The following is a 16,936-nucleotide window of genomic DNA, read 5'->3' on the forward strand; positions in this document are numbered from 1 at the left end:
CATCATAAAAATCCCTGCGCATCAGAAAGGGGATGAGCCTTTGACGTTGGGTAACAACAAGGCGGATGAATTGGCCAAACTAGCGGCAGTGTCTGGGATCCTTCAGGAAACAGACACTGAGCCGTTACCAGCCTACCAGATTGCAGTTCGTACCAACCTGAGTAAAGGCCCGGTGTCATTTGAGGAGGAACAAGCAAAAGATCCTCTTCTAATGACACACCTCACATCTCCACAGCATCCCTGGTCAATACAGCAGGGGATCCTGTGTTACGATACCGGTACACAGCAACTTCCTCTTCCCGTGGTTCCACAGCATCTGCAAGCAGAGCTAACCAGATTGAACCACCAACTGTTTGGACACCTGGGCCGGGATAAACTCTTGTCTCTCCTGAGAGACAAATTATACTGGCCGGGAATGTCCAACACAGTAGAGGAAGTAACACAACAGTGCCTGGTTTGTGCTCAGGTTAACCCAAGGGCGTCAGCCCTGAAGCCGGTGTTGCAGCGAGTTCCTCCTGCAGATGGTCCATGGTCCGCACTACAAATAGATTTTATAGGACCTTTACCAACAGGAAGTCGTAACTATCGTTACGCACTGGTGGTAGTGGATGTCTTCTCTAAGTGGGTAGAAGCCATCCCCACGGTTAATGATTCGGCTACAACCACTGCCCGTGTTCTCTGGGAACAGGTTCTGTCACGATGGGGTATCCCCAGATTGATAGAGTCGGACAGAGGGACCCATTTCACGGGTAAGGTAATGAAAGCACTTTGTGGTCTTTTAGATATAAAGCAAAGGTTTCACGTGCCTTACCACCCTCAGTCTGCGGGCATCGTGGAGCGGATGAACCGGACCATAAAAACACGACTTTCTAAAGCACTACTGGAGAAAGGTTCCTCATGGGTAACCTCTCTGCCAGCCGTGCTAATGGGAATCCGAGCTACCGAGGCTACTAGTACCGGTATCACCCCATTTGAACTAATGACCGGACGCAAAATGCCCCTATGCCTACCCAATGAACCCCTAGTGTCAGAACCAGTGAAGAACGCCATCGCCAGAGACCTGTTTCTCCAACAGGTACAACTAAACCTGAAGGAGTTATTGCCTCATGCAGCGATACGGCTACACAGACCGTATCTACAGGGGGAAACGCCAATGCCCTCTGTAGGAGAGCTAGTGATGGTGAAAATCTTCCGTCGGGCCGGCCCCTGGGATGCAAACTGGGAAGGACCCTATCAGGTCCTTGAAGTAATGGGTGACACCATGCTAAAGGTGCAAAGGCCGATGACGACCAAGAAAAAGTCACGTAGGCGACAGGGAGTTTTATGGATCCATATCGACCAGGCCAAAGCCACCCGAGCCTCCCCAACTCAATAACATGAACCCTCACAGAGTTGGGTGACCGGGGGAGGGGGGGGTGTTTTGGTGGGGTCGAAGGTGGATCCATGAAGCTAATTACATTCACATTGAATTAACAGATCACGGGAGGGAGACTCACCAAGGTTACGACTAGCCTGAAAAGATATAGAAATCCTCTGAACATGGCATATCCCGAACTTGTGGTACTGGTGGTAAGCATGATGATGGCAGGTTCAACCTCTTTGGGGGAGGGCCTGGGAGTTAATATAGAAATGGCTGACATATCTATGAATAAACCCGGCCTTTTAATGGTGGAATGTTTGGAGGGCAAAATCCTGACACCATACGAGAACTTTTCATTTACACCAGGACAGTGGTATCTGTATGGTTTCCAGAGGGAGAGTTTTGCCCAAGGTGTAATTCAACATTATACCCCTGTGGAGAATGTGTCTGCCATACAACATGATTTACATGCACTCTGCCTCAAAGAATTCAGACATTTTCGGGACTCTGACCCTACTCCTATGAGATCCTTAAGATGGGTGTCTAAGGACCCTCACTTACATCCTTACAAACAAGTGGAAGCCAACACTACCACAGTGTTGTGTACCAAGGAGGGGGTTCTGAGTCCCGAGGATGTCACGGGTGCAGAGTATAGTGGCTGGTATATCCTTAAAGCTACCTTCATAAGGAGGGATAGCCAAGATGGGCTGAGGGTAAGGACATATTTTGACAGACCCATTCCGGTAAAGGGCACCCTAAAAGCTTATTGTATGTTAAGAGATTCCCAGATGATTATCACTAGGGAATCCAGTTATGTTCAAGGACATGTGTCCACAGATTACATACGAACCAGTATAGTGATGCTAAAGTTAAACTGCAGTAACTCTGGCCAGGCCTTATGGAATGACCAGAGTGGTCCGGTAAAACTGGAAGGCTTTTACCGAGCCACCGTTTTAAAAGTACGGACAGATGCCAAGGATCCCAGGTATGCTCAGTTAAAGGGATCTCCATCCATACGGTCCTTTATGATCACCATCATGAGAGACAATTGTGTTCAGGAGGTGACTGGATATTATTTCGTCACCTATGCCCACTGGGAACAAGACCCCTACAGTGGATGTATGGATGGACAGTACCCCTATGAATGAGGAATACCGGGGTAGGTATGTGTCTTCCGATTGGAAAGACCCCAGTGGCAGGGATATTAACTTTGACATCAATATAGATGGTTCGTTTAGATGGCCTTTTTGCGAGGCAGTAGATGAAGGGTGCTGGACATTTACACAATGGGCCTATCTGTCTAAATCCAAACCCGTAGGAAAACTAGTGCTACAGGTTGGAGAAAATGACCAATGGTATCCGTTCAGAGGTAGAGGGCAAGTTTGTGTAACGGTGGTAAGGATCCCCTATGAAGCGACAGGTCTACAACCTGTAAAAATGCATTTAGACTCTTGCAACGCCCCTATCCATCAATTGGCAGATCCTATAGCTCCTCAACTGTCCTCCCCATGGAAGATCATCACGGGGACAAAATTCGTCCTATTTACTTGGAGAATTTCTGTAGATGACTTCCGAGTCGACCAGTGGGATCACAGATGTGGGGAGTTTGTGAGGAACCAAATTGACATGATAAGAGGTTGGATAGAGGCAGGGCAAGAGGTAAGAAAAGACGATCTCATACATAGAAATCACCGGGGAAGAAGAGATCTGATAGCCATGGGACTAGGCGGAGGTGCATTGGGAGTGGGCGCCCTGAACACTATGGATATGGAAGTCCTGAGAGGTAAACTTGGGGATGTTGCGCGACACGCCGGAGAAGGATTCGAGACCCAGCTTGATGTAAACCACGTCTTAGAGGGTTTGCAGCATTCGCACATAGATGCCACTACCTCCCTATCTTCTGCTTTACGAGAGAAGTTTAGAAGGTTAGTTGTGGGTCTCTTGGAAGAACAGGATAGAGCTCAGCTCGCTCTGGCGTGTACGCAGGTCCAGAGTGAACTCTCAGGCAACCTTAAACATATTGTATCATCATTGTACGGCGGCCACTTCCCATTTAACCTCCGCCAACGGGTAAGTCCTCTTATATCTCCTTTTGCAGCCAATCACACCAACTGGTGGGTAGTCCAGTGGCACGGCTGTAGGAATCTCACTTGCACTGCTTCATCATTGGCTCCTGTATCTGGCCATCTTAGACAGGGTTACAGTGCAATTAACTTAGGGATTGTCATAAATAACCAGACGGTGCTTCATCCACAGCTCCCCCCGGGCGTTCTAACCTATGAAAGAGGCCATCCTTATCTGTTAGACACAGAGGGATGTTGGAAGAAAGAGGATGCTATCCTCTGTCAAGGTAGTCAGGATCGGGTGTTAAGACACCAATGTTGGAGCACCGAGGGGTCCTGTGAGATGAAGGCCAGCCCAATACCCTCCTCCCTTAAATACTTGGGACAGGGGTATTGGTGCTGGTACCAAAGGCAAAACATGTCTTATACAATCTATGGAACTAACTGCACTGAGAGAGGAGAGCTCCTCCCTGGAGCGTATTGCACCCTTAGTCCCGTCCTAGGTTTAGATGTCGCAGAGTTACAAGGAAGGACACCAATCACCCCGGAGAAGAGACTCGACATCCGCCCTGACGTACCCGTGAGACTCCAGAAGATCCCTCTTGGCTTTGGGATAGAACTCAAACATCTCCTGCTAGACTTCAGCCAAGAAGACGAAATAATTAAGAATCTTCGAGAAACAGAGAAACAGGCCACCATCCAACTGATGCACGACAAGAATAAAATAACGGCAATCACAACTGCGTTGGACAAAGACTCCAAGATCTCCTGGTGGGAAAGTCTGTTCGGCTACAGTCCAAAGGCAACATCCTTCTTCAACCTATTGATTCATCCGGTGATAGTTCTTCTGGTTCTGGTAATCATCATGTACACGGGACTGTGTCTAATCTACAGGAGGGTCAAGAGACTTGCGGACCAACTAAACCAGAACCAGACAGAACTTCACGAAGTTAATCGTAGGAGGCTCAGGACTTAGCTCCAACAAAGTCCTGGAGCCAGAGATCGCATGGACATACTGTTTCCTATGAGGGTCGGGATGAAAAATCCAAAAGCCATCCTGTGACCTCATAGTATTGTGTGTGGGGGTGGGTGTATATAAATATTGTGTTGTAGTAGGTTTTTCCTATGAGGGTTCAGGGTGAACATCCAAAGCCATCCTGTGACCTCATAGCATTATGTACATGTATATCACGTATTGTAGAAGATTTTCGTAAGAAGGATAGGGGTATAATCATAGGCCACCCTGTGACCTCATCATATTGTGTATAGATTTACATTGATTATTTGTATATATGTGTCCTCATGTACCCATGGACACTCTAGGTGTAGATGTGCGACAGCCATACTACAATATGGCTGGACGCACACTTGCATCCTATAGTCGTTTCCCCAAGGACACAAAGGTCTGTTAACTACCAGTGTCTTGGGAGGTATAGAGAGTAGGCCAAGGCATGAGTCTCTATGGGTACTCACTGAATTGAATTGGGCTGTATTGGGAGGGATATGACATGTTCGTGTGAGTGGGGTAGAGTAGATTCCCTAGGGTCAGGCCCCTCATCTACTAAAGTATTTGCCGCTTCAATATCGACAATGGTGACTTTTTGTAGGGGTTGGATTGAATGATGGTAGTGCGGGGTTCTTTCCCGCAGGTAGAATTTAGGTACTATGACATCACCTCCCCCCCCCAGAAAATCTGACCTGCCTTGTAAAAACCTATGTATCTGTCCATGGGAGAACCTCTCTAACAACTCAGTCTTCAATTAAGATGAAAATCATACTGGTGTTAAAAGGTACGGCCGTCCATACCCCATAAGGAGGTGCTACATGAATTACCGGCACTAACATTGGGGGTAACGGACGCCAGAAGAACAACACTGGCCAAGAGAGAGACGGCAAGGGTGAAGCCATTCCGGAGTCAGAAATAGACTACATAGGGAGTGGCTGACACCTGAGGAACATAATGTAAGATGCCGAGGAAGTTATCCAAGGAAAAGACGGTGTATTCGGTGGACGGAGGCGTTGGTGAAGGGCAGGTCGGAGATGTTAGTCATGACAGGTGATGTCTAGGTACCTAAGGGTCATACTACTTCAGTCCTTCCTGAATTGTCACCTAGAGTGCGATTGAGAGGGGGTAAATACCTCCCAACCCTTCCCCCAAAATGTTTATTGTCGTATTCCCGACAACAGGGGGATTGTTGAAGGAAGTGTTATATTTAAATATATATGTATATATGCCCTGACATATATACATGTATATTGGCCCTTGACTGTGGGCCCGTCCAGGTGGGACCAGGGGATATACATGGAAATGTATGTAGGCCTCCTTGACAGGCATACATCTCTATGTATATATATATATATATATATGTATGGATGGGCTTATTGTCACGTGTGGGTGTATGCATATTTGTGGATGTGCCCCAAACATCCATGATTGTGCATATACTTATAATATAACTGTATATATGTATATATATGTGTATGGATGTGCCCCAAGCATCCATACACATATAGTATAGGAACCAGACGTGCCGCCCCCCCCCCCTCATGCATCCCTGCAGGGGATGAGAAGGTCTCCAGATGGCTGGACAATTATGTCCAGCCTCTGGTGACCTCAAAAGGCATGGGATCAATAGAGATCCGATGCCTTTTGGTATTTAACTATCCCCAACCGTTGGGGATAGTTAACATAACAGAGAGAGGAACAAACGTCCCTCCCTCTGTTATCTGCACACCTCCGGCGCGATAATTATCGCACCGCATGGTATGCAGATGCGCTACAGGCGGAGGATCAAAGGAACCCTCCGCCTGGAAGCGCGCTCCGGGATGCGCGGGCCGGCGCGGTGACGTCATATCACCGCGCCGGCCCACGTGTTCTGGCCGGCGGCGCGCACGTGCACGTCCGGACGTGCTGCCTCGGGAGCGAGCGCCGCCAAACTTAAATAGTCAGGCGGCGCTACGCTGAGGCGCTTCTGTACAGAGCCCCAGCCGGAGAGGATCATCCCTGGACGAACGAGCAACCCCTGGACAACGAGCATTATACCTAAGTACCCCTCTGATACCCCCCTATTACTATATACCCCATTACTCCTTATATACCCCACTACGCTCACCCTCACTGTATACCCCATTACTCTCACTCCCTATATACCCCACTATATACCCCACTACTCTCACTCCCTATATACCCCACTATATACCCCACTACTCTCACTCCCTATATACCCCACTACTCTATATACCCCACTACTCTCACTCCCTATATACCCCACTATATACCCCCCTACTATATACCCCACTACTCTCACTCACTATAACCCTACCCTATATACCCCTGGTATATACCCCTGGTAACCTTACCCTATATACCCCTGGTAACCCTAACCCTACCCTATATACCCCTGGTAACCCTACCCTATATACCCCTGGTACCCTACCCTATATACCCCTGGTAACCCTAACCTATATACCCCTGGTACCCTACCCCTTATTACCCCTGATAATCCAACACCCCTAGTAATCCCTTCCCTGATTTACCCTAATCACCTCCCGCGGTATATTTATGCTTTATGGTTGGCTTACACTCTAGTAAGACCACCGTCAACCTTCGTCTACCCCATAGGGATAGTTTATAGTACTAGGTGGGTGGGCTGTTAATATTGAATGTGTGTATCGTATAGTTAGTTTGTGGGTGGAATTGGGACTGTGTAGTGTAGTTGAGTACTGTATATCTAGTGCTGTATTGTAAATGTATTGCGTAGTGTATTGTTAATAAATACTGTTATATTTGTATCCGTCGGTAACGTGTAGTTATTGGCGATAGTTAGTTAGTAAGGCGCATGCAGCTAGTGTAGCGATCAGTGTAAGGCATAGTGAAGGTATTGTTATTATTATATAAAGGTATAAATAGGCGGAGTTATCAATAGACGGCTCCTCCTATTTATGAATATTAAGTATCAATATTTGCATAAATATTGGTGAGTAATATTCCCCCTTTTACACTCACCAATCTGCTGAATGAAGAGACCACGGTGCTCCGTGAGCACTCAGGCCTCCTTCTAGACCAGTGATGTCATGTTCATTGGTCACGTGGTCTAGGAGCAGCTCAGTCCTATTCAAGTGAATGGGGCTGAGTTGCAATATCAAGTACAGCTGCTATCTGACAGACGCCACTGAGCTTGGTGAGCTGTGAGGAGGCTGCAGCGCTTACCAGCCTCAAAAGCACCCTAAACAGTCCTATACCATCAGGGGCGTCGCTAGGTCAAAACATTCGGGGCTTGAGCCTGTGATGTTTTGTCCAGGGCCCTGAATGTTATGGCTGGTAGCTATACAACTGCCTCGACGACCTAAGAACGGCGATACAGTTATATTAATGTGGCCGCTTGCTTATAGAACAGCGCGGGCAGTCGCCAAGCAATTGCCTGTGCCGGATCTCAGGCGGCGTGATGATGTCATCGCGCACGCCTGCGCCAAGACACAGACGGCGCAGTGACTTCAACATGCCCGTCTGAATCCAGAAGCCGGCAACTTGGATCTTCGATGGTGGGAAGTCAGGTGAGTATATTTTTATATCTTGTCCACAGTGGGGGCTTTGTGAATGCTATGGGCACTAAATGTTGGCATTATACCTGCTGGAGCCACTGGGAGATTGGTTTTAACTACAGGGGCCTTGGCAAGTACTGGGGACACTGAAAAGGTCATTTTACATGGGGGCACTATGTGGGGGCCATTATAACTGTTGGGAGGCACTATAAGTATTGCTGGAACTACAGGGGACATTATACCTTCTGGGGCACTATAGGAGGGTATTATAACTTTAGAAGGAACCACAGGAGGGCATTATAACTACTTGGGCACTATAGGATATTATACCTATGGGCCAGAACAGTAGAGAATTATTACTACTGGGGCATTACAGGAGGATATTATACCTATTTGGGGGACCACAGGAGGGCGTTATTACTACTAGGCCACTACAGAAGGGTATTATACCTATTGGGGGCACCACAGGAGGGAATTAATACTACTAGGGCACTACAGGAGGGCATTATATCTTCTGGGGCACTACAGGAGGACATTATACCTTCTGGGGCACTACAGGAGGGTATTATACCTATTAAGGGCACCACAGGAAATCCTTATTACTACTGGGGCACTACAGGAGGATATTATACCTATTGGGGGCACCATAGGAGTGCATTATTAGTACTGAGGCACTGCAGGACGGCATTATTCCTATAGAGGCACCACAGGAGGGCCTTTTTACTGCTAGGGCAGTACAGGAGGGTATTATACCTATTGGCGGCACCACAGGAGGGCATTAAACTACTGGGGCACTACAGGGGAGCACTATACCTACAGGGGCACTATAGGGGGCATTAGACAGTAACCACTGGGGGTCTTATATGGGACATTATATGTTTTGCCCAGCAGACATGCCTAGACATGCAATCTCATGTACAGGCAGCCATTTTACCATGTGCTTCAGTGTTAATGTAATGTTATAGTACATGCTACGCTATGCTTAATACTTATACATGTTATTTGTATTCTTGTAGTTTTACCGCACACTTGTACAATCTCTCACTCACGCGCATCGCGCAGATATGCCCTCCTGTGGTGCCCCCAACATTATAACTACTGGGGACACTATAATGGTGGATAAGTACTACAGGGGGGCCTTATTAATATTATAGAGAGCCTTATTACTGCTGGGTGCACTATGGTGGCCATTATTATTGGGCACAATATGGAGGGCACTATCACTAACAGGGGCACTCTTGGGGAGTAGTATAATTATTGGGGGCATTGTAGGGGTCAGTATTACTAAGAAGGGCACTCTGGGAGGGAATTATTGCTATAAGTAGGACTTTTATATTACTATAGGTTGACTAATCTGTATGGCAGTATAATTTCTGTGGTATAGTATTTAGGGGCATTGGGGAGCACAGTGGGCACAGTCTTCTGGGCAGCACCAGGATAATACTGTTGAGGTAGTATGGTGGGGAGGATGATGATATTAGAAAAGTGAGGAACCCAAGATGACTGGTAAACTCTGCAGAGACTAGATGCGGTTGAAAGAAGTTGTCTGGCCCGAATGGAGAAGATGGGGAAAGAAAACGTCTACATCAGAGGAGACATCACCTGGGAGGTACTGGATGTGAGAGGTATATAGTGCTGTATGTTTGTTAGTGTCCATGCAGCAAGTAAAATATGTCTGTAGTCCTAGGGCGAGCTTGTGTGTGTTTGTGTTTAGGGCAGTTAATTTAAGAATATGGCACATATGTATTGGGGCTTGGGCCCCGGATCTTTTGAGAACCTAGAAATGCCCCCGAAGGGCACCTCAACTACCATCTGGCTGGTGATCCCTGTACTAGAGAGTGCCCCGGAGGATTTAGCGCTGTCTTCCCCATCACTGCACGCCAGTCCAAGGAGGTTTTGCTAACCGTGAGTAAATTAACTACTACCCCCATCAGTCCACAGTAACCTCACGTGTTGCCCCTGCGGACCCGGCCGATGCATTAGGATAGGTGACTAACATCAGATCAGCAGGATTCTCTACTACATGGTGTAGTGGATGGAGCCGATTACTGCAGCGCTGCTTCTATTCAAGTGAATGGGAAGATCAGTTCAGTAACCATCTCCATCTACTACACAATGGACGGAGCTGAGAAGTGCCAGGTATACTGCAGGTGATCAGCAGGGGCGTCAGTAGTCAGACCCCAGCTTTCTGATATTGAGGACCTTTGCTAAGGATAGACCATCAATATTAAAATCCTGGAGAACCCCTTTAACAAATGACAAGCTCTATTTCTGCCCAAGGCAGGGTTTTCAGCCTGTGTCACTCCTTGCACCTCGTTCTGCCAATTTCTCCATGATTGATGTCGACCGGACAGTCATTCATAAATTGCCCCCTGAGAAGTGCTCATCGGACTCCAGAACCTCCACCATTACCAGCAGCTGGTTTACTGTGTCCGACTGGTTATACATTGATATATAAAGGGGTTTTCTCCCCATAAGAACCTACCCCCATCCACAGGATAACGGATAAGTATCTGATCTCTGGGGTCTGACTGCTGGGACCCCCACTGATCACAGGAATGAGGTGACGTGGGGGGCAGTCATGGCTCCCCACTCAAGGATGGTGGATGTAACATGTGGACACAGGAATAAATGTAGAGGAGAGGTTTTCACTGATGACACGAGGGGTAACAAGCTTGGCTGACCGGCTGGCAGAGGTTTCTGTGTATGGAGAGGAGCACACGGCTGTACATTACATACATGATGCTCTGTACATACTGATTAACACTTCTTCCAAGACAAGGTATTTTTGTGGGAACAATCAGCACATTTATTACCTCCCTCATATACAGAGATGATATACGATGGTGTACAGAGAAGGAGCAGTAGAAGTCGGGGGAAGGACTCCAGTAATCACGGCGTGTACAGTAAATCTGTGATTTCATATTACTAGACAGCAGGGAGATGACACGTGACATAAATACTGCAGACATGACATTGACTGGAACACAGAGATCAGACTACACGTCATTGTGCGTAGAACAGACAGTAACGGCTTCGCTGGTGGCTCCTTGTGTAGCAGCGTCACTTGCAGCAGCTGCAGGTCCCACATCCATCTGTGCACTGACAGCCCTGGCGGCATTTACTGCAGTCAGCCGGACAGCAGGAGCAGCAACCTGTGGAGGAGAGGACCCATGAGAAGACTGCACCATTCACAGCTATAACAAGTCCCAGTATCTCAGACATTATGTATATCCACAGGATATATGCGCTCGGCTGTTTCCAATGAGTGCAAGTGTTTTCAGGACAAGCTGTAGTCTGACTCGGCCCACTTTGGAGATATGGTTTCCATTTTGTAATACTTAAAGGTGTTTACCGAGACTTTTATACTGATGACTTCCTGTGGATAGGCCATCAGTATCTGATCAGTGGCGGTCCGACACCCGGACCCCTGCCGATCAGCTGTTTGAGAAGGAAGCTGCGCTCACAGTACCAGGCCTTCTCTGTGCCCACCAAGCACAGTGCCGTACATTGTATAGTGGTTGTGCTTGGTATTGCAGCTCAGCCCCTTTCACTTCAGTGGGGCTGAGCTGTGCCTCGGCTGATGAACCTCACGTCACATGGCCTGGGATAAGATGCGAGGGGTCGTGACACTACTGTGCGTGCCGGTGCCTTCTCAAACAGCTGATCAGCGTGGGTCCCATGTGTCAGACCCCCACAGATTAGATACTGATAATCTATCCAGAAAATTTCCAGAAAACCCCTTTAATATTGTATTATTAATAACATAATGCAGACAATAAATGCAGACAAAAATTCTTTATGGATCCTATAAATTAATATATTACATAGGCCTCATGTAGACGGCCGGATCTGAAACTGCACTGGAAACAGATCCTTTAAAAATGGATCGCCTCTGTGTACATTGTTTTTTTCTCGCTCCCATCAATCAAAAGGGTAATTAGATGGGAATACCGCTTTAAATTACATATAATAAAGAGAGATGGTGATATTTACTAATTGGAGTAAACCAAGTTTTTATCATAGATGTGGCACAATTTGGTGCATCTAGGTTTGGCTTTATGTGGTTTCAATGCAAAAGGGAGTGGGAAGCCGTCCATTGGAGATGTATTATAGATATATTCTTATGGAGGCCTGGGAGAAGGGATCTAATGATCGCATGGTTAGATCCCCTGGGGGAAATGACTTAAAAAAATAAATAAAAAAGTTATGAAAAAAATGAACCCCCTTTAGCCATAATAAAAAATAAATAAATAAATAAAAATGCAGTGGGCTGAAAGGGTTGTCTGGTTAAATATGGTAAAGTTCCACATGCAGCCCATGTATACTCACTTTTTTTGCACGAGGCACATTTGCATTTCTGACATTTACATGAGACTTCACAGGAACAAGAAGCTCCTAAGACAGAAACAGGACAGTTATTATATAGCGGTGTATTAGGTGTATTCAGCCTGCATCATATGGCATAGACTTCTTCCCTTTGTACTCATCACCATACACACTATACCGGGGATCACCAACCTTTGGCACTCCAGCTGCTGTGAAACTACAACTCCAGCATCCACACTTAGGGCTCATGCACACGACCGTATGCCCTCCGAGACATACGGTTTATGAGCGGGCCATATGTCTCGGAGTGGTATATATCCTGCGCACAGCATCATAGGTTACTATGATACTGTGCGCATCAGGCCGCCCGCGGAACTATTGTCCCGTACTTATATGATATTATGAGTGCGGGACAATAGCTCCGCAGGTGGCCCAATGCGCACAGCGTCATAGTAACCTATGCTGCTGTTTGCTCCCGTGCGCACGATGTATGCCGCTTCAGGACATATGGCCCACTCATGAACTGTATGTCTCGGATGACATACGGTCGTGTGCATGAGACCTTACTCAGTTGTTCTTGTAACTGCCGTAGAAGTGAGAGGAGCATTCTGTGAGTTGTAGTTTCAGATGCTGGAGTGCCGAACGTTGCTGATCCCTGCACTATACTGATCATGTATTTTCATATGTGCCCACATTGCTTAGAAAAATGATGTTTTATCATATGCAAATGAGCCTCTAGGAGCAATGGGGGCATTACCATTACACCTAGAGGCTCTGCTTTCTCTGGACCTAACAGGCCCTCTGCACTTTGATTGACAGGACTAGACGTGATGATGTTTACACTGCCTGGGCCTGTGAAGAGAGTGCAGCAGTTGCAGAGGGAGCAGAGCCTCTAGGTGCAATGGTAACGCCCCTGTTGCTCCTAGAGACTCATTTGCATATGACAAAACATCATTTTTCTCAGCAATGCGGGCACATATGAACATAGGACCAACACAGATGCCTTCAGCTGCCAAGTGTACATAAAACTGGTCAGCCGGTGTCCTAGGTACAAATCTGCTGACAGATGCCCTTTAAATTCATTCCTGGTTTTGGCTTAGAAAACTGCATTAGGAAGCCTGAGAGTGCGGGCATACTCTTATAGTCGACCATACACATTAGATAGATGCTGGTTGATGGTTGAACAGCAGTTGAAGAAGCAAACATCTGGTGAACGTTCGTTTCACAGACACAACCATGAACATTTTAGTCCATAATGGTCGTTATACTTCTTTATACTCCCCATATCCGCTCAGTGAAGTGATGGACAAAAGATCTTTCTTCTAACTATTGAACCAAAATTCTTTTCTGAAGATAATGTTCTGTCATTGGCCGCCTAGAAGGATCGCTCTTTGTTAAATTTCACCCATTGAATGTTTGCCTTTGTTAAAATCCTCCTTTTTTATTAAGTGTATGACCAACTCAAATAAAATCACCAAACAACAAACTCAGCACTACTACATCTAACTGCCTCAGCATTTCCACTTTGAATGTCTTGCTCACCTGTTCCGCAGTCACAGCTCTGAGGGTCCATGCTGCTATGGATATAGATGTCTGTAGGCTCGATGGCTTCTGTGTGTGATGCTGGGTGCAGAGACCAGCTGTTCCCTGTCTTATATACACAAGATACAGAGCTGAGTGCAAAACCCGTCCCATAAACCCAGCACCAACCACGTGACACAAAGCCACATGTGTAAGGACGAGGTATGAAGAAGGACGTGCTGTGTGCAAAACCTGCAGAGTCACACGAGACGGAGCCTGATCCAGCAGAAATGTCTATGGGGACGGCGCTGTTACTAGTAGTCGCCTTCTAATAATTCCATTCTATCATCTCCCCCCAAATATAAGGGGATTACTTATCATTATCCAGCTGTTTACCAGTATTTCTACCTTATCCAGGGGTCCTGTTATTAGAAGAACATTGCTTTCTAGGTCAGTGGTGTATATGGTGGGCATATATACTGTATATATCCATTCAAAGCCTATAGGACTGCTGAGGAAAGCTGAATACAGCGCTCTGCTATCCCACAGAATATGAATAGAGTGGGGTGCACATACTAGACCAACGCTCAATTCAATTGGGGTACACAGGACCCTGTTCTCATGAATGGTGGACGACCCAGCTGTCAGACCTCCACAGATCTAGTGGGTAGGGAATAACTTGTGTTTCTGGAATACATTTTAGTTTTGTCCGGCAGCTTTTCCTCCCAACCCTCTCATACACAAGCAAGCTCGGTTCGTCTGGGGGAAAGCCGCTGCCAGACACCTCTGTCCTCCCCAGACACCTCTGTCCTCTCCAGACACCTCTGTCCTCCCCAGACACCTCTGTCCTCCCCAGACACTTCTGTCCTCCCCAGACACTTCTGTCCTCCTCAGACACCTCTGTCCTCTCCACTCTTCAGACACCTCTGTCCTCCCCAGACATCTCTGTCCTCCCCAGACATCTCTGTCCTCCCCAGACATCTCTGTCCTCCCCAGACACCTCTGTCCTCCCCAAACACCTCTGTCCTCCCCAGACACCTCTGTCCTCCGCAGACACCTCTGTCCTCCCCAGACACCTCTGTCCTTCCCAGACACCTCTGTCTTCCCCATACACCTCTGTCCTCCCCAGACACCTCTGTCCTCCCCAGACACCTCTGTCCTCCCCAGACACCTCTGTCCTCCGCAGACACCTCTGTCCTCCCCAGACACCTCTGTCCTTCCCAGACACCTCTGTCTTCCCCATACACCTCTGTCCTCCCCAGACACCTCTGTCCTCCCCAGACATCTCTGTCCTCCCCAGACACCTCTGTCCTCCCCAAACACCTCTGTCCTCCCCAGACACCTCTGTCCTCCGCAGACACCTCTGTCCTCCCCAGACACCTCTGTCCTCCCCAGACACCTCTGTCCTTCCCAGACACTTCTGTCCTCCCCAGACACTTCTGTCCTCCTCAGACACCTCTGTCCTCTCCACTCTTCAGACACCTCTGTCCTCCCCAGACATCTCTGTCCTCCCCAGACATCTCTGTCCTTCCCAGACACCTCTGTCCTCCCCAGACACCTCTGTCCTCCCCAGACACCTCTGTCCTCCCCAGACACCTCTGTCCTCCCCAGACACCTTTGGCTTATCTCCTGAGAACAAAAGGATCGGACATGTTAAACTCCAACTGCCCGATCCTTCTCCCTGACATTTGCTATAAGGGGGTCAGGAGGCCCCCATACATATTACAATGTTGTCCAGTTCCACCGAAATCAGCAGGTTTGGCCGCCATTTATCTAATGTTTATGACCAGACATAGCTGTACATGAGTGTGTAAACCACAGTGCAGTAACCTGAACCCTCAGTAACAATCAGGGTCTAACAAAGTAATAAGTGCAATAAATCCATCTTCAGGATTGGACGATGTTATTCGCTTTTTATGTAAATCACCTCTAATGCTGCATTTATACAGTGAGGCAGAAAGGTTTAGGGTTCATGCACACAAACGTATTTTCTTTCCGTGTCCCTTCCGTTTTTTTGGGGGGACCGTATGCGGAACCATTCATTTCAATGGGTCAGCAAAAAAACCGAAGTTACTCTGTGTGCATTCCGTGTCTATACTCACCTAAAGAATTATTAGGAACACCATACTAATAAAGTGTTGGACCCCCTTTTGCCTTCAGAACTGCCTTAATTCTACGTGGCATTGATTCAACAGGGTGCTGATAGCATTCTTTAAAAATGTTGGCCCATATTGATAGGATAGCATCTTGCAGTTGATGGAGATTTGAGAGATGCACATCCAGGGCACGAAGCTCCCGTTCCACCACATCCCAAAGATGCTCTATTGGGTTGAGATCTGGTGACTGTGGGGGCCATTTTAGTACAGTGAACTCATTGTCATGTTCAAGAAACCAATTTGAAATGATTCGAGCTTTGTGACTTGGTGCATTATCCTGCTGGAAGTAGCCATCAGAGGATGGATACATGTTCTGATTCTGTGTACGCCAAATTCGGACTCTACCATTTGAATGTCTCAACAGAAATCGAGACTCATCAGACCAGGCAACATTTTTCCAGTCTTCAACAGTCCAATTTTGGTGAGCTTGTGCAAATTGTAGCTTCTTTTTCCTATTTGTAGTGGAGATGAGTGGTACCCGGTGGGGTCTTCTGCTGTTGTAGCCCATCCGCCTCAAGGTTGTGCGTGTTGTGGCTTCACAAATGCTTTGCTGCATACCTCGGTTGTAACGAGTGGTTATTTCAGTCAATGTTGCTCTTCTATCAGCTTGAATCAGTCGGCCCATTCTCCTCTGACCTCTAGCATCCACAAGGCATTTTTGCCCACAGGACTGCCGCATACTGGATGTTTTACCATTCTTAATAAACCCTAGAAATGGTTGTGCGTGAAAATCCCAGTAACTGAGCAGATTGTGAAATACTCAGACCGGCCCGTCTGGCACCAACAACCATGCCACGCTCAAAATTGCTTAAATCACCTTTCTTTCCCATTCTGACATTCAGTTTGGAGTTCAGGAGATTGTCTTGACCAGGACCACACCCCTTAATGCATTGAATCAACTGCCATGTGATTGGTTGACTAGATAATTGCATTAATGAGAAATAGAACAGGTGTTCCTAATAATT

At 47.2% G+C, this 16,936-nt stretch overlaps 1 protein-coding gene across 1 annotated transcript; it reads right to left on the reverse strand.

Annotated features, from left to right (window-relative positions):
• Window positions 1-10,882: 10,882 nt before the first annotated feature.
• LOC120982435 (metallothionein-like) lies at window positions 10,883-13,970 on the reverse strand. The gene is made up of 3 exons (XM_040412569.1): window positions 13,837-13,970; window positions 12,298-12,363; window positions 10,883-11,120 (listed from the first exon to the last, which is right to left on the reverse strand). Exons 1-3 carry the CDS (start codon window positions 13,865-13,867, stop codon window positions 11,029-11,031), a joined length of 189 nt encoding a protein of 62 aa, XP_040268503.1. The 5' UTR covers window positions 13,868-13,970; the 3' UTR covers window positions 10,883-11,028.
• Between the last annotated feature and the right edge of the window lie 2,966 nt (window positions 13,971-16,936).

Source organism: Bufo bufo, chromosome 11, assembly GCF_905171765.1.
Source record: "Bufo bufo chromosome 11, aBufBuf1.1, whole genome shotgun sequence".
NCBI classification, from domain to species: Eukaryota; Metazoa; Chordata; class Amphibia; order Anura; family Bufonidae; genus Bufo; species Bufo bufo.

What these genes read in the sequence shown, in the direction of transcription:
- LOC120982435 (XM_040412569.1), bottom strand. Translation starts at nt 13,867, where the DNA reads ATGGACCCTCAGAGCTGTGACTGCGGAACAG. An exon ending in GAGCTGTGACTGCGGAACAG is followed by an intron (nt 12,364 to 13,836) that starts GTGAGCAAGACA and finishes TTTCTGTCTTAG; the next exon opens with GAGCTTCTTGTTCCTGTGAA. An exon ending in ATGTGCCTCGTGCAAAAAAA is followed by an intron (nt 11,121 to 12,297) that starts GTGAGTATACAT and finishes TCTCCTCCACAG; the next exon opens with GTTGCTGCTCCTGCTGTCCG.